Source organism: Erpetoichthys calabaricus, chromosome 2 (assembly GCF_900747795.2).
Source record: "Erpetoichthys calabaricus chromosome 2, fErpCal1.3, whole genome shotgun sequence".
Lineage (NCBI taxonomy): Eukaryota > Metazoa > Chordata > Cladistia > Polypteriformes > Polypteridae > Erpetoichthys > Erpetoichthys calabaricus.
The window spans coordinates 55,144,526-55,171,029 of NC_041395.2; the positions used below are offsets into that span (position 1 = coordinate 55,144,526).

Here is a 26,504-nt window from a genome sequence, read left to right on the forward strand (position 1 = left end):
CAGAAGTTCAGAAATGCATTAAATATACAGTATATAGTATGTAAATCATATGTAACATATGAAAACAGGATCAAATATAGTGGTAAACAAAACAAAAATCTCCTCTTTAAAACATGGTCTTTGGTAGAACTAAAGGAGCAGAATGGAAATAAAAGTGTATTATAACATGAACTAAGCCATTGTAAGATGGCAAGATATGGAGGGAATCAAAATATCAACATGATTATGTCTGACAACGTTTATAAAATTATTAAGAATGACACATAAATGCAAGACAACAACTTAACAAGATTAAGCAGTAGACAAGAGGTTTTCCTGACCCATCCTATGTCCACTTCATTTTTCTCTTCAATAATCAGTCTCAACATTTAAATCCAGGATGGAAACTCGTTACTTTAGCATAGCATATTTTTATTAAAGATTTTGCTAAGGCTGTTAACACTGAATAAAAAGATAAATGTTAGTTCCATACCAACAAAATAAAAGGATGTCTACAAACAGCATATTTTTGGCACAAACCTCATCAGGTGTGCATGAAGTGGAGTAAGAAAGTAACATGCAATAAATAGGTAAGAGAAGGAAGAAAAAATAGACAAAAAGGCAAAGATGGAGAAATACATATAAAGTCACAATTAGTGTAACATGCAGTCCTTATGAAACATGAAGGGAGGAGGATGTGCGTTAAGGGAATTTATAAAGTGCGTTTAAGAATTTATACGATTTCTCCTTTTCTTTAAAAGATTCCTTTGAATACTTGCATGAAAGCACAAAGAATTGTAACACTATGGACAATAAATATGAATAGTGGGAAAACAAAGTTGAAGATGAGCCTGACTTCTCCGAGACACTAGCTGAAAAGTTCGATTTGCCATGTAACAGTGCAAGTCACTTTCTCTTGGAAATATAATAAATAAAGCTGCTGGACAAGAGACCCATTTTATGGTATTAAAATATCCAGAAGGTCTGGATACTGTAGTATTACTGTAGGCATATTGAGGCAACAGCTTCATTTTAGGTGTTTGGCAATAGGAAATCATAGGTGAGCAGACCTAAATATAAAGCTGTCAAATAACTAAAGAGTATGGTCAGGGTCTTTTATACAAGATCTTCCCATGCACACCCTCATCAGAATGCAAAGTTTATTACTTGTACAAGTCAAGATTTTTTGTAACGTGTACATGCTGTAGTACAATGAAATTAATACTTTTGTGTCTCCCCAGATAGCTGACAAAAACACAATAAAAAAATAAATCAATTCAAAGTATAATTGTACAATATGCATTATATACAATATGCATTTGCAAGTAATTATATACTTATACACACTGTTGATTATGCTGCAATATTTGAATTCTAATGATTGACGGTCTAGCAACCTTCTGGTGTCAGAACCAATGATCTCTCACCATTTACCAGGGGGAGACCAGAGACGGTGCAGCATGGCTGAGATCTTTATTAAGACTATTTGCCTTTGAGAAGCAATAAGTGTTGTGGACCACTGAGTCAGCAGTTAGACCTCTTCTCTGTGAGCTTCCTTATCACTGTTTGGCGATCACGCCTATTGCAGTGGTGTTATCAGCAAATGTAATGATGGAGTCAGAGCTGTCTGGCCACACAGTCCCAGATGAACAAGGAGTACAGAAGATTAATACATACTCTTTGCAGAAAATACTTTGTGGAATGTCTAATTTACATAAAGAAAGAAAGCACACACTCAAAAAAAACACTAAATTGAAAATACTCTGGGAAGCAAAAAGCACATATTGTGTACTTTAATTAGTATAAAATATGTGCACATATACGTACATCAAAAGTATATAGGCTCAATCATTTTGATGTAATTCAAAAACCTTTACACTGATGAGCAAAAGAAATATTCAGAGCAAATTATATCAACACTGCCTCGTAGTTAGGAGACCCAGGTTCACTTCCCAGGTCCTCCCTGTGTGGAGTTTGCATGTTCTCCCCGTGTCTGCATGGGTTTCCTCCCACAGTCCAAAGACATGCAGGTTAGGTGCATTGGCAATTCTAAATAGTCCCTAGTGTGTGCATGCCCTGCGGTGGGCTGGCGCCCTGCCCAGGGTTTGCTTCATACCTTGCACCCTGCGTTGGCTGGGATTGGCTCCAGCAGAACCCCGTGACCCTGTAGTTAGGATATAGTGGGTTGGATAATGGATGGATTATTTCAACAGTATTTCATTAATTAAAAGCAATTTTCTGTATTACCAGGAAAGGTAATGCCATTTGAGTTTTGTCATTCAGCTCTTTAACAAAATGGCAATTTAAATGACTGTGGATATCTACATCCTGCAGTCAAAGGAGCATCAAATATATACATAAGTAAAAGCTGCTGATCCCCATCTGAGGTGATGTCTGTATTTTTTTTTGGTATTTTTTTTTCAGCTTTAAACCCATTCCACGCAGCAGTCATTAAACTATACTTTATGTAACAATTAACAGACATTACAGGTCTCTTTATCCCTCATTATTATCCTGTTTTAATTGTGATAAAGTTAACCATCGAACAGTTATTAGCACAAATACCAACATATTATATAGTTAACAACCACAGAGAAAAACCGACAAGACACTGATACATGCACTTCCATGTCCAACCCAAATAGACAATTTAGGTACTTGGTTTCTGAAAGAAATGCCATGAAAGTATGCAAAATTTCTCATTTCTCTAGTCAAAAACAATGGGTTTGATATATAACCGCTATAATGAATATTTGAACAAACATATATCAAAAGAATAATCTATAATAATTATGTATAAACCTGTAGCTGTTTCAACAAATCTGCTTGATCATCCCTTCAAAATGAATAACTTGCATTCACTAGAAAGCAACTCTAGCCAGAGCTATTTGATACTAAGTGCATGATGGGAAAATACACAAACAGTAAACAATATGATAATCAAACAATGAGCACTGAGTCAATATGGCACATGAAACTGATATGCAGCATGACATAAAACACATTTCAGGTCAAGAACTAAACCTACTACACAAAAGTGCTGGTGGATTTTGAAAATACTCCACTATTGTGATGTGTTTCATGGCTTGTGTAGGTGGCTGCTAGAAGGCATTAGCTGAACAAAGCATATTGTAGCTGGAGTACCTAAAAAGAGTGGCTCATGGGGATTTACAAGAAAGAGGCAGCTGAAGAAGGACTGGCTCTGCTCTTAGGCTAGAAGCACAAGGGACACTTATTATTAGGGTTTTGTATTATAGTACATTAAAGCTGGATTGGTATTTTAAGCAGTGTAGTTTGCAAAAGGAGTAGAAATATTATATATACAAAAGGACAGGCAGGGTAGTCATTGATTGCATACAAAAAGAGTGAACCTGTTTAGATCACTATGCACCAGCATCAGCTGTTGGCATTATATCTTCATGAGTGATTTCAGACTCGGGGAAACAACCTAGAAAAATGTATAACTTAGGCTTAACGTTTTAATAAATTAAGTATATTATGTAATGACAGGCCGTTAAAAATGATCTAAACTCACAAATGTACACAAAATATGAGTTTGATCTTTAAACTGAAATTTGGATGACATTAAAACAACCACTCTGATGTATACAACTTCAGCTTTTGTAAACTCTATCCTCAGGAGGGGTTGCACATAAGACTAAAACTCTGTAACATATTGGGATTTCTTAATTCTGGCTCATATCGAGGCCTGCTTGCTGGAAGTGACAAAAACTGTGCAGACGCGCTTTATCAATTGCTGTGGTAATTGCTGAAGACCAGATGTCTTAGCAGATGCTGCAAAAAGCACCAGCAACTCTTTGAACATGCTTTACTAAGCAGTAGTCAGAACAGCTATGAGGAAACATGTTTTACCCTAACACATCACATGTGTCATCAGTCATTACATAACTCAGCCTAAAAACCTACTTTTGAATAGCATGAAAAGTGCTCTTCACAAATGTATAATTATGCATGTTTTCACTGTGTTCTTGCTTGACAGGTAGCTCTCCAAATCTACAACTTGAATTAAAAACATAAAAGGTATTAGAATAAATCTTTGGTAAATCCCAGTCTACCATGCAATTAAAACAGGTATACCTTATACCAGTGCAATATAACCTAAAGGTTTTTGGAATGTTTAGAAAGCTAAAGCATGACATGTACCGAACAAACAAATCCCAACTAGTGACCTGTCCCCTGGCTTGTATGACAGAATTACTAACCATTATATCAATATGCAGTTATGTTTAAAAAAAAAAGTGAATCAGTTGCTGGAAAACTGACGTTGAATTTTACAAATTGTGTTTATTTAAACAAACCAAACGAGGCACAACATAACTATACATTAACAAGTGTTTTTTTTTTTCTTTATGTGATTTTAAGAGTTTTAAGAGTTAAAAATTATATAATGTAAGAAACCTTGGTGGCTGACTCTATTTAACTTCTAATATATCTTTCAGTGATGTTTCAAATGCATAATCTAAATCAATGTATATATTATTTTTATAAATGTACTCAATCTCTATGATGGCACACTGACTCTAAAATACAGAAAAGACCTACTGCCACGTAGCTTCTGCAGCTTCATGTGATTACAAAATTTACTACTGTATTACAAATATTTTTTAAGGGTAACTATAACCTGCAGGCAAGCTTGATCAGAGTCCCTGAATTTTAATATTACTGTATATGATGCTTTAACATAATTTAAAGGAATACTACACCCAAAAACAATATTTTATTTAAATGTTGTTCATCCCATGTGCTTTGTAGTGGTAGCTCTGGAAAATGTTTATTCTCATGTTTTTATGCAGAACAAGAGAAAACAATTTATCATACAATGGAACGAATGGTCACCAATGCTGGACAACAGCAAACAACATGAAAAAACATCCACAGAAAGAAGAAAAACAATTCTCACATTACTCATGTCACATAATCCATATGCTCCTTATCCAGTTGAATGCTCAAAACATGCAAAAACTATGCCTTTAATTGCCGAAATTTTAACCTTTTCATTCGAAAAAAGCAGCATAGTTTATAAACTGTACAATGCATACCCACAATTGTGTGTTTTTGAATTGAAGACAGGGGTTTTGACCAGTGAATGAGCAGAAGAGTGTTTTCCAGAAGTGGTTTGTTTGAAATTTTTTTTTAGTAAAAATACATGTTTCTGATGTTGTGAGGGAATGAATGGATAACTTTGCATGAGGAACATGAGATTTTTTCATGGACGTCTTAATACTTTTTGCTGTTGTTCTGCATTGGTCACCTACCGGGACCACTGAATAGTACATTTTCTTACCTCCTTTATGAATGAAAACATGAAACAAAAAATGTTCCCTGGCCTTTGATCCTTTAATATATGTGATATATAAAAGTAGTTAAATGTTAAAGGTAATAAACTTTAAAATTAAAAAAAATTAGAAGCTTACATTCTAAATATCCATAAAAGCTATTGTTAGTATACTTGAAAAGGGTATTGGTTAATAATAATAAAACAACATCCTCAACAGCACGTTTGCTAATAGTGGAGAGCACAGACCAGCAACTCACCATGCTTTGTGTAGGTTATGATCTTACAATCCAGTCCACAAAGCCATGCTAAGATTCTTTAAAACTATAGAAGGTAATGTCTTAATTTTACCTCTCCATGAAAACAGTTTCATAATCTTCTGGTGATACAGTAATCCCTCACCTATCGCGGGGGTTACGTTCCAGAGCCCCCCGCGATAGGTGAAAATTCGCGAAGTAGCGACCTATATTAATTTTATTATTTATACATATTTTAAGGCTTTATAAACCCTTCCCACACTCTTATAAACCTTTCTCACTCTCTTGTTAACCTTTCCCATGCTCTTATAAACACTTCCTATGCTCTTAAACACTTTCTACATTCTTAAACACCTCAGACCAACACTGCACACTGCACGCAGCGATCAGATGTCAATGTGTCTGCACTCGCTTTGTGAAGGGGGGGCAGCTGAACTCACGATGAGCAGAAATGGACTTTGTGCTGCTTCTGCCAAAATGCCTGCTTGTCGCTCTGCACGAGGAGTGTGTGTGTGTGTGTGTGTGAGAGCTGAACGCACCTTCGCTCAAACCCCCCCTCCCCGGAAGCGCAGTACGCTCCTGCCACTTCGCATTGTCAAGGGGGTGGGGAGCTGAATGAACGCTAAGGAGAAGTGGACTTTGTGCTGCTTGTCGCTCTGCGTGTCAATAATTTAAAAGCCTGTACATCACCAATTTTCCTGTCTCACTGTCTTGTCTTGCGTGAAGTTAAAATGTTTTATAATAGTGAGATGTTACTCATATCCTTAGCCCGACATCCACATATCATATGTGTTAACAAAGTGTGTTTTATAAGTTTACATGTGTTTAAAGCATGTGGGATGGGTATTTTAAGGCTTAAACTATAAAAATGTTTATTTATATGGTCTTTCTATATCGCGGATTTTCTCCTGTTGCTGATGGGTCTGGAACATAACTTCCGCGATAGGCGGGCAATCACTTGTATTTAAAAACCCGCGAAGTGGTGAATCCGCGAAAAGTGAACCGCGAAGTAGCGAGGGATTACTGTATTCATGAAAACCAAACGTTTTGTTTAAGATCCCTTCATCCAATTAAAATAAATGACAGCCTTCCACCATGCTTTGCTCCATCTCAGAACATTCCCTCAGTATGTCTTTACAAACTGACTATAAAGAAACCAAAGCTGATGAGTTCCATGAAATCACAATAAACACTACAGAGAGCAAATCATACTTTCAGGTTCTCTAATGTAGATGGGATATCAATGGAGGTATATACATAACAATGCACAGTACTCTCTTTAGCAATGAAGGTTTCAACATGACAAAGATATGTCACACTAATTATTAGTGTGCTTTAAAAAATAAATAGAAACATGCCAAAACAAATTATGGGATTAAAAGCTGCATAATGAAGAATTACATCAGCATTTGCAACAGATGGTAAGAACAGAAAGCTTGAAATAGTTTTTTAAGCAGGAGAGCTGCGTCACAAAGCTAGTTTTCAGCTGGTGAAAGACAGTTCTCCTTTATTTGAGTGATAGAACTGGTAGCAGCAAACCATGTGCAACACCTGCTGCCCATTACATCTCAAAGAAGTCCATGACCCTGAACAATGACTTCTTCCAATGAAAAAAATACAGAAATAAACAAATGAAGAAAGAATAACATGTCAAAAATATAACACATTAATTAACACATTACTTATTTTTCTGCCAAATTTCAGTTATTCATCTTTCTTCCATTTAAATAACGCAGCCACAGGGGATGCACAAACCAGTGTGTTTCTTCATGCTGGTCCCAAGCCTGGATAAATGGGAGGGTTACATCAGGAAGGGTATCCGGTGTAAAATTTTGCCAAATCAATATACAGACAACAATGCAAATTTCCATACCGCATCGGTCGGTCGAGGTTAACAACGACCGCCACCAATACTGTTAGCCAACAGGGTGCTGGCGGAAATTGGGCTACTGTTGGCTGAAGAAGAAGAAGAGGGGGTATACATGTCTGGAGGCAGGAAGAGAAGAGGAAGGTACAGAGAGTGAAACTGAGGGTATGAACTTTGAATGTTGGCAGTATGACTGGTAAGGAGAGCGAGTTAGCAGATATGATGGAGAGAAGGAAGGTTGATATATTGTGCGTGCAAAAGACTAAATGGAAGGGGAGTAAGGCCAGGTGGATCGGAAGTGGATTCAAATTGTTCTGTCATGTTGTGGATAGGAGGAGAAATGGAGTAGGGGTTATTCTTAAGGAACAGTACATCAAGAGTGTTTTGGAGTAATAATTATGAAGCTGGAAATTGGAGGTGTGATGATGAATGTTATTAGTGCATATGCCCCGCAAGCTGGGTTTGCGATGAAGGAGAAAGAAGATTTCTGAAGTGAGTTGGATGAAGTGATGAACATTGCATCCAAGGGACAGACAGTGATGATTGGAGCAGATTTTAATGGACATGTTGATGAAGGGAAAAGAGGAGACGAGGTGGTGATGGGTAGGTATGGTGTCAAGGAGAGGAATGAAGAAGGTCACAGGATAGTGGATTTTGCCAAAAGGGTGAACATGGTTGGCTGTGGTAAATACGTATTTTAAGAAGAGGGAAGAACATAGGGTTACGTGTGGAGGAGGAGGAAGATGCACAGAGACAGATTACATCCTATACAGAAGAGTCAATCTGAAGGAGATTAAAGACTGCAAAGTGGTGGCAGGGGAAAGTGTACTTAAGTAGCATAGGATGGTGGTCTGTAGGATGACGTTGCAGATTAAGAAGAGGAAGAGAGTGAGGGCAGAGCCAAGGATGAAATAGTGGAAGTTGAAAAAGGAAGACTGCAAGGTTGAGTTTAGGGACAAGGTGAGACAGGTACTGGGTGGTAGTGAAGAGTTAGCAGACAGCAGGGAAACTACAGCAGATGTAGTAAGGGTGGCAGCAGGAAGGGTGCTTGGAGTGACATCTGGACAGAGGAAGGAGGAAAAGGAAACATGGTAGTTTAATGGGGAAGTACAGGAGAGTATACAGAGGAAGAGAATGGCAAAGAAGAAGTGGGATAGTCAAGGGAGATGCAGAAAGTAGACAAGAGTACAAGGAGATAAGGCGATCGCACCTCGGCAGACACTGCGACAGTGGGCAGAGCGGCGCGATGCTGGAATCTCTGGCCGGAGGATTGTGGAGGGGCGGGTAAGGCAGACCTGCACCGTAAAACGAATTGGACACGCGAGCGAATGTGTCCTAGTATCGTGCGGTTCCGGTGACCGAGTAGCCACATCTCCAACAGTGGATGCAATGCGGAGGGCTGATCGCGTGGTGGGAGTGGAGCTAAGACGCCAGCTGATGAGTGTCACGGGTCTTAGTGCCCTACTGCCAGCGTCAGTCTCACGTCGCTCCACAGGGGTGCAGACGGCGAGGGGTCTCTTCCTTTCCCGTAGGGAGACTCAAACCGTCAGGGCGCCCCAGAGAAAAAGGAGGAACCGGAGGAGTAAAGCCGGCTCTTCCCACAAAGTGAGACGCGAGTCCAGGATGCCAGCCGAAGGGGGGAGCATTGGCCCTTTGGCTTGAAGGAGGACGCCAGGCAGTGGCATTAGGGCAACGTCTCTGCCCGTGTCCTTCCTACACTATAAATTGGCAACACCACAGTGGAGAGAAACACCTACACGTCATAGATTTTCTGACTTAAAGCCTTGGTCTTCTGATAACTGTGCATATTATTAGGAGAATATTTAATTGTACTCAAATTTTCAGCTCAGTATACAGAGAGGACTAGGGTTGCTAAGTAACTATAAACTTAAAAGTAAATGTTGTTGATGTCATTTAAAGCTCTGTTTCACTGTGGTGCATGACATAACTGAACATCAGCAAATTTCAACACAAGCTTGACATTTAAAACTAGTATTTTAACAAATGAATGATGGATGATTACTTTAAGAGAGAGAGAGGAAAAAGTCATCTGTATTCAACAAAAATAGTAGCATAATAAAATATGCCAACATGTACAAAGGAAGCAAAGATAATGCACAGTCTCTCACCACTATTTTGAGTGATCAGTGGAATGTCCTGATCTCTACTAACAAGTCATAAATACATTTTTGTTCATCTATCTATCTATCAATACAACTTCTGGGCCCACCTCTTCAAATAGAAGTTTATAGTGTACAGAGATTAAACCAGAAACACTGGCAACAAGTGTGGAACTAACTTTGGAAAGGACACCAGCTCCTCTACATGATCTTATTTCAGAGATTCAAACACTTTTTACACTGTATTTTGAAAACAACACTATGTCCATTTATTTCAATCATATGGCTCACAATTGATCGGTGCTGGGGGGTAACATATTAAAAGGAATGTGCATTACATAGTCACATTACTTTTTAAAGTAACAAGTAACATAATGCAATACTTATTACTTATTATTAACATACCTGTATTATTTAACACTAGAATCCCTGAAGCCTACAAAAAAAACTTGTAATCCTGGGCCACCTTCAATTCCTTTGCAAATGTTCTCATCACGTCTTTTGTTTTGCAAATGTGTCGATCAGCACAAACAGCAAGCAGCCTGCTATCTCATCCCCCGCACTGACAGAGTTAAGTCCGTCGCAAAATTCTCAGAGCTCAAGTCTCTTTATCTGGCAGTAAGGTGCCTGGAGTTGTATAGGATAAATAATATTTAGTTATTTGGAAAACATACATTTCATGTGTGTTCCGTGTCTACAGAGATTTGTGTAAGCAAAGGATGAAAGGAAATGCGAGGCAAGAAATGCTGAACACATGCCTAAAGCAGGAACTTTTTCCATGTTATACTAATAATGACATAAAGTGTATAATGTGTGAAGACTTTAGTCCAAATATTAAATAAACATGCACGCTTTTATTCAAGAATGTAACCAAAGAAAAAAAAATCAATTTACATGTTGCTGTCAATGAGTTAAAAAACCAAGCTCAAATATCAATTGACAGGAAGTTGATATGTATTCTTGAATGGTGTAGAGGTAAGAACTGCTGCCTTATTACCCAAAGGTTCCAGGTTCAAGGCCGGGCTTCTCTGCATTTTGAGTAGTAAACTGCTATTATTATTACTATAATATAATAAAAACATACATTTGATTTTAGTCTGTAACATCCGGGGTAAATTTTGGCTAGTTGTAAAACTTAGCGTTGGTTTTTTTATTACTCAGTTTTATTCAGTCAGTGACGTTCACGTGCTACAACGAACTTGCCTCTCCCTCTCCGAGTTGATGCCATTTATCTCCATTCTTTTCACAAGACCAGCAATAACCACCACAGTTGGTGCTATGATTGATGCCTGCACTGGCAATCAAAGATACAATGTCCCGTGACCGCTATCAGACTACCAAGCGGCATTTTGACAACAAAGACACCTGTGCAGAATGTGTGAAAAACAACAGATTTGCTGCGATCTCGGACATCTGGCAAAGTTTTGCTGAGGACTGTGTTTTGAGTTACAACTCAGGGCAAAGACTTTTCAAGTCTGTGTTCATAAAGCTTACGGAGCTGTTTCTGGACAAAGGCAGAACCGTAACAACAGACAGCTTCTTCACAGCGATTTCGCTGGCTAATAGAGTGCTGCACCGTGACACAACTCTACTTGGTACCATAAATAAAATGGGACTTCCATCTGCAGCTAAAGTCACTTCAGTACGCAAGCAATTCACCACACTAGTGTTTAGATCTGGCAGTGCCATGCTGACAGTGTATGCCCCCAAAAAGAAGAAGCCTTTGATTTCAGTCTGTAACAGCCGGTGTAAAGTTTTGCTACCTGAAAAAGATATCGCTGAAGGGATAGAAGCAGACACACAAACACTGGTGAATCATGTTTTCTTGTTATCTTGTTGTCACTTGAATTATTTGTTATTCAGTTTTATTCTTGAATAAATGCACACTTGTTTCATTATACTTTTGCGAAATTATTTTATATTCCAATAATCACTTGCATGAGATCGAATCTGTCTCTGCCTCACATGTCTACAAGTTTTTTTTTTTTATCTTGCCTGTACTGCATTTTCAGTATCATGCACCATAACAGCGTACAGGCAAGATTAAATCAAATGTATGTTTTTATTATATTATAGTAATAATAATAGCAGCTCACTACTCAAAACGTGAAGCACCTGACCTCGAACACAGAAAATTTGGGATATAAGGCAACAGTTCTTACCTCTACACCATTCAAGAATACTGTACATATTAACTTCCTGTCAATTGACATTTGAGCTTGGGTTTTTAACTCATTGACAGCAACATGAAAACCAAATAATTTTTTTCTTTGGTTGTATTCTTGAATAAAAGTGCATGTGTTTATTTGATATTTGGACTAAAGTCATCACACATTATACACTTCACGTCATTATTAGTATAACTTGGAAAAAGTTTGTTTTAGCTATATGTTCAACAGTTCATGTCATCCTACACTTACACAGATCGTTGTAGACACGGAACACACATGAAATGTATGTATTCCAAATAACAATATATTATTTACCCTATAGAACTCAAGGCACCTCACTCGCAGATAAAGAAACCTGAGCTCTGAGAATTTTGCGACGGACTCTGCTCCAGCGGTAGAGGGGATGGGATAGCAGGCTGCTTGCTACTTGTGCTGATCGACACATTTGCAAAACACACGGACACTGGTGGAGAGGTGCAAAGGAATTGAAGGTGACCCGGGATTACAAGTTTTTTGTGTAGACTTCAGGGATTTTAGTGTTTTAAAAAAAATTGCATTACTGTGTTATTTCATTTTATTATCTTAAAAAGAACTTTCCATGCATTATGACCTTTTTTAGATGCTTCAGACACACAGGCAAAAACAGCAATTGGAAAAGATGCAATCATTTTTTTGTATTTTGGGCATTTTAATGAATGCTACACTTTCTACACATATGTTTTTGGCTGTGAATTATATCAAATTTGCAGTTTAATAATCATAAAATCCTGTGTGCATCCATTTACATTTAAAAGTAATGTTACCCAACACTGCAAATGATGCATTGGTATTTGTTTATTTATAATTGATTCTTGCATTATTAACAATAATTAATTCATTTATTAAATTTAAACACTAAGTTCAAATTTTAAGAAGCAATTAGAATGCAACTCTATTTCACATTTATTCCCCTATCATAAGTTAATGGTTATTTAATGGAACAACTACTGCCCTTTTCAAATTCAAAAACTCAAGCATTTTGGACTTAATCTGCCAAATGAAAATTCATGTTGCATTCCTGGAAAAATTTAAACCAATCTGAAAATAAATGCAGCCAGTTCACATAAGTACAGGGCAATTAAATTTGTGCAGTATAATCTGTGCCTCAATGTTCCTGACTGGGGTTCTCCCTTGCAGGTGTAATTTGCCTTTGGTTACTGGATATAGTGGAACAATTATTGTTGTATGTTATGTTCATTCTTCAGCTGCATACAATCCTTATTTCTGCAGAAATACCACCCAGTCTGACAATTTTCAATGTAACAAGAATAATAATTTACTGTATGAGATAACTGCGGTGGGCTGGCGCCCTGCCCGGGGTTTCTTTCCTGCCTTGTGCCCTGTGTTAGCTGGGAATGGCTCCAGCAGACCCCTGTGACCCTGTAGTTAGGATATAGCGGGTTGGATAATGGGTGGATGGATGGATGGATGTATGAGATAAAGCTGTTATCTCAAATTAAATCGAGTTTTATTTGTCACATAAAAATTATATTCAGTACAATAAGTAGTTAATTTTTTCAAGAATAAAGTAAATCAATAAACTTTATGAAAATGAGCAGCAACAAGAAATATTTTCAATAAACATACCATCCTCTACTACATTTAATATGCTCAAGACACAAATTCTGGGATGGCAATGTGAAATAAAAAAAGATAAATAGAAAGGGTCAGCAGAGCTTTACAGCAAGTTCTGCCTGGTTAAAACCCCAGGCACCTTCCTCCATATGCTTTGGGTATGCCCCCCATTTATATTGTAGTCTGCAATTTTCATCTTTCTATCATCTCTCTCATCCTTTAATATCCTTATCTTTCCTCATATATTTCTACTTTTGGACCTTTCTTCTTATCTCTTACTTTATTTTAAAGTAGTTCCCCTTCGGAACAATTGCTGCAAAGCAGTCACGGATCCCTCAATGGACTACTTCTGGAGCAATCTCTTAACAATTTTAAAAGATCCTTCTTCCACTCTTTGTGGTAAGGATTAACTAATCATCGACGCAGTATTTTCAAGTCCAAAAGGTTGAAATTGCTGCTCTGAACCCTAATGTCTAAGCTTCTTAATGGATCTCTGGGAGAGCTGTGCGTCTTTCTTCCTTTTATCTTGCAAGTAACTTACTCCCTTTTCAAATGACTCCTTCAGGGATGAAATAAAGAGGAACAGAGTGTGTTGGGTGATAGGCTGTGGGATAGGGTGTGTTGGGGGCAGTAGTTCATGACTAATTTAGGATTGTAATTAATCATTTTGTGAAATTTAGATCTTGGAGTTTCTGCTTCTGAAGCTACCTGCTTAACTATTTCTGCTCTTGCATCAATTCAAAATAAAAACAATAAGGATATTACTACATTTTTGTAGGTAAAGAAGTCCAAAATAAAAAAAGGATACCACAAAACAGCAACAGATGCTCTACAAAATGTCAGTTTGTAACAGAACTTCAAATTAATCAACTTATCCTCTAAATAAAGGTCAACGTTTAAGGTGAACTCCTGAAAATAATCAACAATACACAGTGAATAAAGCCGTGCATAGTCAACAGCAAAATTTGGAAAATATCTACAGAACAAATATATTGCTAATTCAATATACTATTCAACATATTTACTAATTTTGAAGTTAACAAAATATGAATACAGTAATCAAAGGAGAGAGTTTTTAACAAACCAAATATCCCATACACATGAATGACAGATTCTAGGGAAGGTCAATTTGAGAAACAGGCAACAAAGCACATGTGACATTATCTTGGGTAATGGTGTGTGGTGTTCGGCTCCTTTTTTTCAGACACTGCCTATTTCTATGTTTATAATTTAATGGACTGTGTGCATTGACTGGGCAGAAGTCCTATGGTGACAAATATTGACTAATCTTGCAATAAGAAGATCTGGTCTATTGCTTTCAAAGTTTGTTATATTATGGAATAAGGAAATGTAGGTGTCATCCATATTTGAAGTAAGCCTTTGACATTATTTACAGTTTTTCACTGGTCCTAAAGTAGAGCTTGCAGCACTACTTTGTTTTTGGACAAAATTAAGTGCTAAAATTTGAAAAGACAGATAACTAAAAGGGCAACAGCAATAAACAGAACAAAACATTTATCTGCAGACACTGAAATTACCCAATAAGAGAAACAGTAGAGACAGAGTGAGGTAGTATTGAATTTTATATTTCTTCACAACAGAGACAAGGACCTGAATCAACTCTGTTGAAAGTCTTCACATTCAAACTCAGAACAAAAAGAAAGCCTAAACTGTCTTTAGCAGATTGCTTCCTTTTTGTTTACAGATAAACGCCTGCTCTAAGCAAGGAAAAAATTGGGCTGATAAGCCAAAGGTTTGCTTAAACACGGATTGGAGTGGGTAGCTACAGTAGCTGCTTTACTTATTATACAATATGGAGAAATCTGTGTACAATGTTGAAAAAATGCTTCAAAGAAATAATTTATAGAGATGTATTTTTCTAAGATACTATAAAATTATCAGTCAATATGTCTTAAAATTGACTGTCTTAAATATTCCTGCAGAGCACTACAGTCTTATAAACTTAAACGGCAGTAGATTATGATAGGGTAGAGGTCTTTTAACTGAATATAAAAATATTTAGAGATAGATTTATATGTGTCACAAACCTTAAAATTGTGGGTGAAGAAAGGCAGCATTAAATTTACATTTTTTCAAGTGAGAAATGCACATAGGATTTTAACTATTACAGTTTGTCTGTTGAAAGCATAAACTAAGCTGACACCACCTAATTAAATGCATCCACCTACGAGTACAGTGGAAAGGGTTCTGCCCACACACAAATCTAAAAGCATGTATTGTTAAAATCAAATGAAATAGAAATATATTTTAAATGAACTCTGTACTAAATAAAACCAAATTTGAAGTAAAATGAAAGATTATAAACACACATACACAATGTTTGCATCACTGTATAATTTCAAAAATAATAAAAAAAGCAAACAACTTCAAATTTACTTTCACAGTTCTATGCTAAAAATGCAGTAGCTCTTTACACAATTGGTTTGAGGCACATCTATTCTTTATTCACAAGCATAAAATAGTAGGATACTACAAAAACAAACAAAAAAAAATCAAAACGTATAAAGAAAAGGAAGGCAGCATCATAGCAGATAAGACCATCATAAATGCTATTGTATTCTGTTAGATTACTTCATATGGTATGATTTCATTAACTACCACTCAATGAGCAGGAGACAAAAATTTTATATAAGTGAAGCATAAGAGCTCTCAATAATTTTCATTTCTTAACATAAATCTGGGATAGGCCATATTAAGTTTGAGCAATTAATTTTTAAAAAGAAAAAGTTAAGACCAACCTGTAAAAATGTCAGTATGCAAACAGTACAAATTGTGCAGCAGTTTCTCAAAGAAATACAATGAAACATTAATAAGGATGCTTTCTCAAAGCACTACCATAGCCATACCAAGTCCATGCCATGGTGTTAAAATTCCCTTAATTAAATACTAAGAAACAAATTCTGCAGGGAAAAAATATCAGATTGTGCTTAGCGTTTTGAAGTACAGCAATTATGCATTAAAGTGGTTTATGTTCAAATGTATACAACAACAGATACAAAATTAGATATGATGTACCTCACTGCAAACACTGCAATAAAATGATTCTCAGATTTTAGAAACACTCGAAATGAAAACAGTGTTTCAGTTGCTTGAATCATTTGTACAAAGATATCATACATCTAGAGATATGATATTAAATAAGATTTGTATTTTTGCACTACAATGTTAACAATGTATATTCTGTCATCTTTAATCTGGAAATTTTGTTCTATAACTCCAGAAAGATCCAGCTAGAAAACAGTTAAATTTACCTGATTATAAAGTGCACAGATGTGCAATGCTGTGTTTCCAGAAGCATTCTGAGCACTCATGTCAGCCCCATAGAACAGCAGATGCTCCAGATGTTGCACATGACCATACCGACAGGCCTATTAGAATAAATAAATTTTATTCTTATTAAGCCTAAATACACAGAATTAAAACACATTAAGGACAGTGAAAGACATAAAAACTTGTTTTGCAAATAAACAAAAAACATTCATACCCCTTAATTCCCTAATAAAGTATTCATTAAACATCAATATTTTAAATGAAACCCAATCCCACTTGACCAACCAACCAACTACAAAAAGTAAAATCAATATTGTACCAAAAAAGCAACAAACACAATTATTTACAAAATATTTTAAACTATTCAGTTAATCCTACATGTTTTATATATTATTTTATAAAACTCTTTAAGAAGGGGGACCGGAGGGTGTGTTCCAACTACAGAGGGATCACACTCCTCAGCCTCCCTGGAAAAGTCTATTCGGGGGTTCTGGAGAGGAGGGTCCGTCGGACAGTCGAACCTCAGATTCAGGAGGAACAGTGTGGTTTTCGTCCTGGTCGTGTAACAGTGGACCAGCTCTACACCCTTAGCAGGGTCCTGGAGGGTGCATGGGAGTTTGCCCAACCAGTCTACATGTGTTTTGTGGACTTGGAAAAGGCGTTCGACCGTGTCCCTCGGGGAATCTTATGGGGGGTGCTCCGAGAGTATGGGGTACCGGACCCCCTGATAAGAGCTGTTCGGTCCCTGTACGATCGGTGTCAGAGCTTGGTCCGCATTGCCGGCAGTAAGTCGAACCCATTTCCATTTAGAGTTGGACTCTGCCAGGGCTGCCCTTTGTCACCGATTCTGTTCATAACTTTTATGGACAGAATTTCTAGGCGCGGCCAGGGTGTTGAGGGGGTCTGGCTTGGTGGACTCAGGATTGGATCACTGCTTTTTGCAGATGATGTTGTCCTGTTTGCTTCATCAGGCCGTGATCTTCAGCTCTCTCTGGATCGGTTCGCAGCTGAGTGTGAAGCGGCTGGGATGGGAATCAGCACCTCCAAATCCGAGATCATGGTCCTCAGCCAGAAAAGGGTGGAGTGCCCTCTCAGGGTTGGGAGTGAGATCCTGCCCCAAGTGGAGGAGTTCAAGTATCTTAGGGTCTTGTTCACGAGTGAGGGAAGAATGGAGCGTGAGATAGACAGGCAGATCGGTGCGGCGTCCGCAGTGATGCAGGCTCTGCATCGGTCTGTCGTGGTGAAAAAGGAGCTAAGCCATAAGGCAAAGCTCTCAATTTACCAGTCGATCTATGTTCCTACCCTCACCTATGGTCATGAGCTATGGGTAGTGACCGAAAGAACGAGATCGCGAATACAAGCGGCTGAAATGAGTTTTCTCCGCAGGGTGTCTGGGCTCTCCCTTAAAGATAGGGTGAGAAGCGCAATCATCCAGGAGGGGCTCAGAGTAGAGCCGCTGCTCCTCCGCATCGAGAGGAGTCAGATGAGGTGGCTCGGGCATCTGATCAGGATGCCTCCTGGACGCCTCCCTGGTGAGGTGTTCCAGGCACGTCCAAAAGGGAGGAGGCCCCAGGGAAGACCCAGGACACGCTGGAGGGACTATGTCTCCCAGCTGGCCTGGGAACGCCTTGGGATTCCCCCGGAAAAGCTAGAAGAAGTGGCCGGGGAGAGGGAACTCTGGGCATCTCTGCTCAACCTGCAGCCCCCGCGACCAGACCTCGGATAAGCGGAAGAGGATGGATGGATGGATTTTATAAAACAAATTTTACACCACCACCCTATATTAAGTCTGTACTGGTTTTATAAGAAAGTATTTTCATTGAGTGCTATCCAGTTTATTGTATCACAATATTCTAATTATATCATCTCTTTGTGAGCACTTGCATAAACTATTACTATTATCAGACACTATGATAAGACATGTATAGTATTACTTTCCTAAAGCTGGGTTTCCTTTATCAACACAGTGGTGAAGCATCCTCTCAATATTTTTTTTCTCAGAGCACACTGATTTCTCTCCTACATCCCACTAATGTGAGTGGCAGGTTGAACTGGGATTCTAATCTGACCCACTACAAGGGTTTGTGTGTGTTCTACAAAGGACTTTGGACCAGTCATGGTTTGATTCCTGCCTTGTACTTAGTGCTACCAGGATACATTTCTGAACTGAAAAAAGGAGTTTCAGAAAATGGACAAATAGATTAACTTTCCTCACCACCTTCTAAACAACCAATACAAATAAATTGCCAATGCACTGGTTTGCACTGAAAATACTGGAGCGAAGGAGGGTGGCACAGAAGAGGGGGGTACATTAGTGTACAAATATCAACCAAATAGCTTTTTATTGATTTAGAATAAGTTTCTTACAGATTCTCATAACATACATTACTGCTATGCTTTATGTTCTTAAATCCCTTTTCAGAAATCTCAAATTAATTTCAAGACATCATAAAATGGCATCCTGGTCATTCAATGAATACTTAATCAGTTTCAATACTTTAAAAATGTATCTGAAATACATATCTATTTAAGCCATCTAAAAAAGATAAGATATTATTTTAGGGTTTCTCTGTATTATTTTTAGGTATCTAAACCACACATAAAATTACCTTTTTTCAGATGTCTGTAATGCAATTCAAAACATCTCAACCTAATTCACATTTGAAGACACCTTAAATTAATTTCAAGACATTTTAATACATACAGGGAGTCTCCGCCAAAGGGTAGGAAATTTTACAGGATGTAATTTTTACAGATCTCATTCATTCACTTTCAAAAACAAATTCTCCAGAGGAGGGTTCTGGGGAAGCTGCAGCCTATCCCAGTGAGCACAGGTGACAGTTGGGAACAATCCCTGCACAGGGGGACAATCCTCATTGGGAGAACACACTCAAATGCATACATACACAAGGGACACTTTAGCCGTGATAATTCACCTATTCTGAACATCTCTGGACTGTAGGAGGAAACTGAAGCACATGGAGAAAACCCACACAAACACAAGGAGAACATGCAAACTTCATAAAGGGGGTACCAGGGACGTTAACTCTGATCTCTAATTACAAGACAGAAGAGCTGTGACACCCAAAATGACATCAAATATCTTAAAACAGATACAACTTCAGTTTAACATATTTGAAAATATCTTGAATTGAACTCAGCCACAGGGGATGCACAAACCAGTGTGTTTCTTTGTGCCGGTCCCAAGCCCAGATAAATGGGGAGGGTTACATCAAGAAAGCCATCCGGTATAAAATTTTGCCAGATCAAAATGCGGACAATGATACTAATTTCCATACCAGATTGGTCGAGGCCTGGGTTAACAACGGCCGTCACCAGTACAGTGTGCCAACAGGGTGCTAGCGGAAATTGGGCTACTGTTGGCCGAAGAAGGAGAAGAAGAGGGGGGAGACGTGTCCGGAAGCAGAAGGACAGGAGGAAGGTAAAGAGAGTGGAACTGAGGGTAGGAACTTTGAATTTTGGCAGTATAACTAGTAAGGGAAGAGAGTTGGTCAACATGACAGAGAAGGAAGGTTGATATATTGTGTGTGCAAGAGACTAAATGGAAGGGGAGTAAGGCCAGGTGGATCGGAGGTGGACTGAAATTGTTCTATCATGGTGTGGATGGGAGGAGAAATGGGGTAGGGATTATTCTAAAAGAATAGTATATCAAGAGTGTTTTGGAGGTGGAAAGAGTGTCAGACAGAGTAATGATTATGAAGCTGGGTGTTCGATGGATGAGAAAGAAGATTTCTGGAGTGAGTTGGATGAAGTGATGAACAGGGTACCCAAGAGACAGAAAGCGATGATTGGTGCGGATTTCAATGGACATGTTGGTGAAGGAAACAGAGGAGATGAGGAGGTGATTGGTAGGTATGGTGTCAAGGAGAGGAATGAAGAAGGTCAGAGGATGGTGGATTTTGCAAAAAGGATGGGCATGGCTGTGGTGAATATGTATTTTAAGAAGAGGGAGGAACATCGGGTTATGTACAAGAGTGGAGGAAGATGCACACAGGTAGATTATATCCTATGCAGAAGAGTCAATCTGAAGACGATTAAAGACTGCAAAGTGGTGGCAGGGGAAAGTGTAGTTAGGCAGCATAGGATGGTGGTCTATAGGATGACGTTGGAGATGAAGAAGAGAAGGAGGAGAGTGAGGGTAGAGCAAAGGATCAAATGGTGGAAGTTGAAAAAGGAAGACTGCAAGGTTGAGTTTAGGGAGGAGGTAAGACAAGCACCGGGTGGCTTTGAAAAGCTACCAGACAGCTGGGAAATTACAGCAGATGTAGTAAGCGTGACAGCAAGAAGAGTGCTTGGTGTGACATCTGGACAGAGGAAGGAGGAAAAGGAAACCTGGTGGTGGAATGGGGAAGTACAGGAGAGTATACAGAGGAAGAGATTGGCAAAGAAGAAATGGAATAGTCAGAGAGATGCAGAAAGACAAGAGTAAAAGGAGATAAGATGCAAGGTGAAGAGAGAAGTCACGAAGGCTAAAGAAAAGGTGTATGATGAGTTGTATGAGAGGCTGGACACTAGGGATGGAGAAAAGGACCTGTACCAATTGGCTAGACAGAGGGACCGACCTGGGAATGATGTGCAGCAGGTTAGGGTAATAAATGATAAAGATGGAAACGTACTCACAAGCGAGGAGAGTGTATTGAGCAGATGGAAAGAGTACTTTGAGAGACTGATAAATGAAGAGAATGAGAGAGAGGAGGTTAGATGATGTGGAGATAGTAAATCAGGAAGTGCAACGGATTAGCAAAGAGGAAGAAAGGACAGCTATGAAAAGGATGAACATTGGAAAAGCAGTTGGTCCAGATGACATACCAATGGAAGCATGGAGGTGTTTAGGAGAGATGGCAGTGGAGTTTTTAACCAGATTGTTTAATGGAATCTTGGAAAGTGAGAGGATGCCTGAGAAGTGGATAAGAAGTTTACTGGTACTGATCTTTAAGAATAAGGGGGATGTGCAGAGCTGTAGTAACTACAGGGGAATAAAATTGATGAGCCACAGCATGAAGTTATGGGAAAGAGTAGTGGAACCTAGGCTAAGAAAGGAGGTGATGATTAGTGAGCAGCATTATGGTTTCATGGCAGGAAAGAGCACCACAGATGCAATGTGTGCTCTCAGGGTGTTGATGGAGAAGTATAGAGAAGGCCAGAGGAGTTACATTGTGTCTTTGTGGACCTAGAGAAAGCATATGACAGGGTGCCTCCAGAGGAGTTGTGGTATTGTATGAGGAAGTCAGGAGTGGCTGAGAAGTATGTAAGAGTGGTACAGGATATGTACTGTACGAGGGAAGTGTGACAGTGGTGAGGACTGCAGTAGGAGTGACGGATGCATTCAACATGGAGGTGGGATTACATCAGGGATCAGTTCTGAGCCCTTTCTTATTTGCAATGGTGATGGACAGGTTCACAGACGAGATTAGACAGAAGTCCCCGTGGACTATGATGTTTGCTGGTGACATTGTGATCTGTAGTGAGAGTAGGGAGCAGGTCGAGGAGACCCTGGAGAGTTGGAGATGTGCTCTAGAGAGGAGAGGAATGAAAGTCAGTAGGAGCAAGACAGAATACATGTGTGTGAATGAGAGGAAGGGCAGAGGAATGGTGAGGATGCAGGGAGTAGAGTTGGTGAAGGATGATGAGTTTAAATACTTGGGATCAACAATTCAGAGTAACGGGGATTGCAGAAGAGAGGTGAAAAAGAGAGTGTTGGCAAGGTGGAGTGGGTAGAGATGAGTGTCAGGAGTAATTTGTGACAGACGGGTATCAGCAACAGTGAAAGGGAAGGTCTATAGGACAGTAGTGAGACCAGCTATGTTATATGGGTTGGAGATGGTGGCACTGACCAGAAAGCAGGAGACAGAGCTGGAGGTGACAGAGTTAAAGATGTTAAGATTTGCATTGGGTGTGACAAGGATGGAAAGGATTAGAAATGAGTACATCAGAGGGTCGGCTCAGGTTGGAAGGTTGGGAGACAAAGTCAGAGAGGCAAGATTTCATTGGTTTGGACATGTGCAGAGGAGAGATGCTGGGTATACTGGAAAAGGATGTTAACAATAGAGCTGCCAGGCAAGAGGAAAAGAGGAAGGCCTAAGAGAAGGTTTATGGATGTGGTGAGAGAGGACATGCAGGTGGTGAGTGTAATAGAGCAAGATGCAGAAGACACAACGATATTGAAAAAGATGATCCCCTGTAGCAACCCCTAACGGGAGCAACCAAAAGAAGAAGAAGAAAATATCTTGAATTAAGCAGGAAATTATTATAAAATATCTTAATATTTAATTTTACTATATCTGAAATTGATTTTAAGATATATCTACATGGTAATTTTACTTACCATGATATACATTTTTTTTTCCTAATTCAAATTAAAATCTAACCAGGAGTACATGCCACCTGCAGGGGTGCCACCAAACAGCAACCTCTCTTTGCCACAATTTGCACTCTCTTAAGTGGTGGCTCTGAGGCTAGGGATCTAGCAGTCTGAAGGCTGTCAGTTCTAATCCCATAAATGCCAGAAGTGATTCTACTCTGTTGGGCCCTTGAGTAAGACCTTTAACCTACAATTGCTCCGTCCTGGGTATGACATTAATCTGCATCCGGCCCTGCAAGAAGGTCCTCCAATTTACAGGGAAAACTTGGGGGTTGGTGGCAGGACTGGCACTCCAGCCACCATAAAAACCCTCACTCTATTCCAGTGTGATGTTGAGGTGTCACCCACTGCACTCGGGTCCCTATCCAGGTGTTTCGTCATGAGGTGGGTGCAACAACACACTATTAGTGAATGTTCCCAACCTCACTTAAGTCTTACATGCATAACTATTTTATTATGCTGTAAGAGTGTTCTTGTGTTATTGTTCTTTTTGGAATCTGCCCAGACAAAATAACTATTCTCACTGATTATTCTAAGACAGTCTCTATTGTACTCTTCTAGCTCCCCATTTAATTTGCTGAAGTGGAAGAAATCTGTACATCTCTCTACTACACACTGGCATTATGCTATCTAAAATGGGAAGAAATGTTTACCTAATGGGACGAAACCAGTTATTCTACAAAACATGATATCCTTTTTTGGACATAATTATTTTTCAAGCTGTACCACTATCTTGGATCTTTATTTTTTTCCCTCTGCTGCTTATTGCTAACTAATATGTCATCTAGGGAGAATTAACAGGGATGGTGATTAGGAAAGTTGAAAGTTAAAAATAACATTGAATACTTTACAAATGATAATGATGCATTATTGTACTATTTAGCTGTATAAAAAAACAATATAAAGGTAATGAAATCAAAAACAGTATTTCCTTTACTTTTTAATACATATAATTATTCCCCATAGCTCTTACATGATTTTTTAACATACTAGACCAAAGGAAGTTCCTCCTCCACAACTGTATGCAACACGTATGGTTGCTAAGAAACACTTTTCACTTGTCAAAGAGATCAGCCCACTGAATTCAGTCTTTGGTATTTGTTTTAAGTAACAAAATGCAAATCCAAGCAGAAAATTTGCAGCTATAATCTATAAATATAAACCTAATCAGAAAAGCAGACACATAGAGAAAACAAGGTACTGAAAAATTGTGTGTGTATGAGGGACGGACATGGAAAGCACAAAACAAGAATGAAAATAGCTCAAAAAGATACGTAGCAGATGTAACTACATATGGACAAAACTAATACAAAATTAAAAAGTGAGTGATGAACATACATATACCCCTATAGGTGTACATACAATGTTGTGCATGTACAGTATATATATGTGCATAAACTGTGTGATGATATAAAGCTACACCCAGATGCACAATGAAAAACAACAACAAATGAATATTTTCTCCATGGAAAAATACATCCAAAGACATCATTTCTACTTGCCACAAAAAGGTAAAAGCTGATTTTGTTGGCTCATTGAAGCCTCTGAATGCTTGTATTTCCACTTTAGTATTGAGTCAATTTATTTACACAAGGAGACAAAGACAATGGTGCAGCTCAGGAAATAAACTTGAATGATTCATAACCATAGAAGACACTGTAATGGTGCGAGATGCCATTGAGTAAGAACACAGGGTATCTCTGTTACTTGCCTGGAAGAGTTTAAGCGCATGCCATTATACCAATTAACAACTGCCACACCATATAGGTGTGTCAATTTCTCCTTGGTATACTGGCATGCAGATAAAGTGCCTGCTTTGTGCTATTTTTTAACAGTGTGTTATGAACGTGTTTGAGAGCTTCTAGGACAGGGACCGGCAAACTTTGGCCCGTGGGCTGAATTCTTCACATGCCACACGGCTGTTTATGGAAATATATATAACTTGGCCATTTTAAAGTGTTCTTTACAAGAGAATGCCACAGTTGGCTGGTCTAAGCACAGTAAATTGTTTCACAGGATCATCTTCTTATATAATACACTACAGTGGCTGTTTGTTTGTCTGTCCAGGATTTTAAATCACCTGTAGCTAGCAAACCGTTTCACCTATTAACTTGAAATTTGGTACACATATACTACGTGACGTCTACTATCTGCTTTTTGATGATTTGTATTACTCTTTTTATTTTATTGTTGAATCAACGATTGGCACCGTGCAGCAGGGCAGGGCACATGCGTATGGGCGCCGTTCTCATTCCCCACTTCGCTAATCATTCTTGAGGCAGATTGAAGACTTAAGTGCCAGCTTAAGTGAAAGATTAAAGAAAACGTACTAAGTAATTGCAACACAAAAACTAACTTAATCAGTTTTAACGCGAAAAGATGCCGACGAAAGAAGAGAAGCAGCGGGCCACTAGGGTGGAGAAAAGAAGAGCTGCTCAGGAAGCAGCAAGCACATCAACCTCTGAGCAAAAGAATACTAAACAGAGACAGAGAAAGAGTATGAAAACTAGGAATGCTCAAGTCAAGTGTATTCACTGCATGTTATCATGCAGTACGCCAGTACTGGTCTAAAAATAATGAAATAAACCAAGCTTTTACAGTACAAATAGGGATAGTCTGTAGCACTACAACATAGAGGGGTGTGTATGTTTTGAGCTATTTGCTTGTCTTCATCCAGTGTGTTCATTTTCAAATAATATGAAGTTGCCTATGGCTGATTTTATCAGAAATGGCTTAGGTTGGCAGTGGCACCCCTTAAGATGGAATTTTTTGTGTCACTCTACAGTCGTGGCCAAAGGTTTTGAAAATGACACAAGTATTGGTTTTCACAATGTTTGCTGGTTCAGTGTTTTTAGATCTTTTTGTCAGATGTTTCTATGGCATACTGAAGTATAATTACAAGCATTTCATAAGTTTCAAAGGCTTTTATTGACAATTACATTAAGTTTATTCAAAGAGTCAACATTTGCAATGTTGGCCCTTCTTTTTCAAGACCGCTGCTATATGCCCTGGCATGCTGTCAATCAACTTCTGAGCCAAATCTTGACTGATGGCAGCCCATTCTTGCATAATCAATGCTTGGAGTTTGTCATAATTTGTGGGTTTTTGTTCGTCCACCCGCCTCTTGAGGATTGACCACAAGTTCTCAATGGGATTAAGGTCTTGAGAGTTTCATGGTCATGAACCTAAAATTTTGAAGTTTTGTTCCCCAAGCCACTTAGTTATCACTTTTGCCTTATGGCACGGTGCTCCATCATGCTGGAAAAAGCATTGTTCATCAACAAACTGTTCTTGGATGGTTGGTTGCTCTCACATCAGTTGAACTTTCTACACAAACCGTTCAGTTGGGTGTTCTGTTCCAACCTCAAAGTCAATTGAATTTTTTTTTATTCTCTTCTGTTGTACATTTTGTAATGTTGCTGGCTGCACTTAACTTGTATCATGAATGAATCTCAGCTTTTGCCACTGTTTATGTTACTCTGATATTCAAAAAGTTTCCATAAAGTTTCTCATGAGAGGGTTTACAT

At 38.6% G+C, this 26,504-nt stretch overlaps 1 protein-coding gene across 1 annotated transcript in view; it reads right to left on the reverse strand.

Moving 5' to 3' along the window:
- The window catches only part of shank2b (SH3 and multiple ankyrin repeat domains 2b), a 971,122-nt gene that overhangs the window by 656,803 nt on the left and 287,815 nt on the right, over positions 1-26,504 (reverse strand). Inside the window, exon 10 of the mRNA XM_028793812.2 lies at positions 16,577-16,693. Coding sequence (XP_028649645.1) covers positions 16,577-16,693 — 117 coding nt within the window. The remainder of the gene's footprint in view (positions 1-16,576; positions 16,694-26,504) is intronic.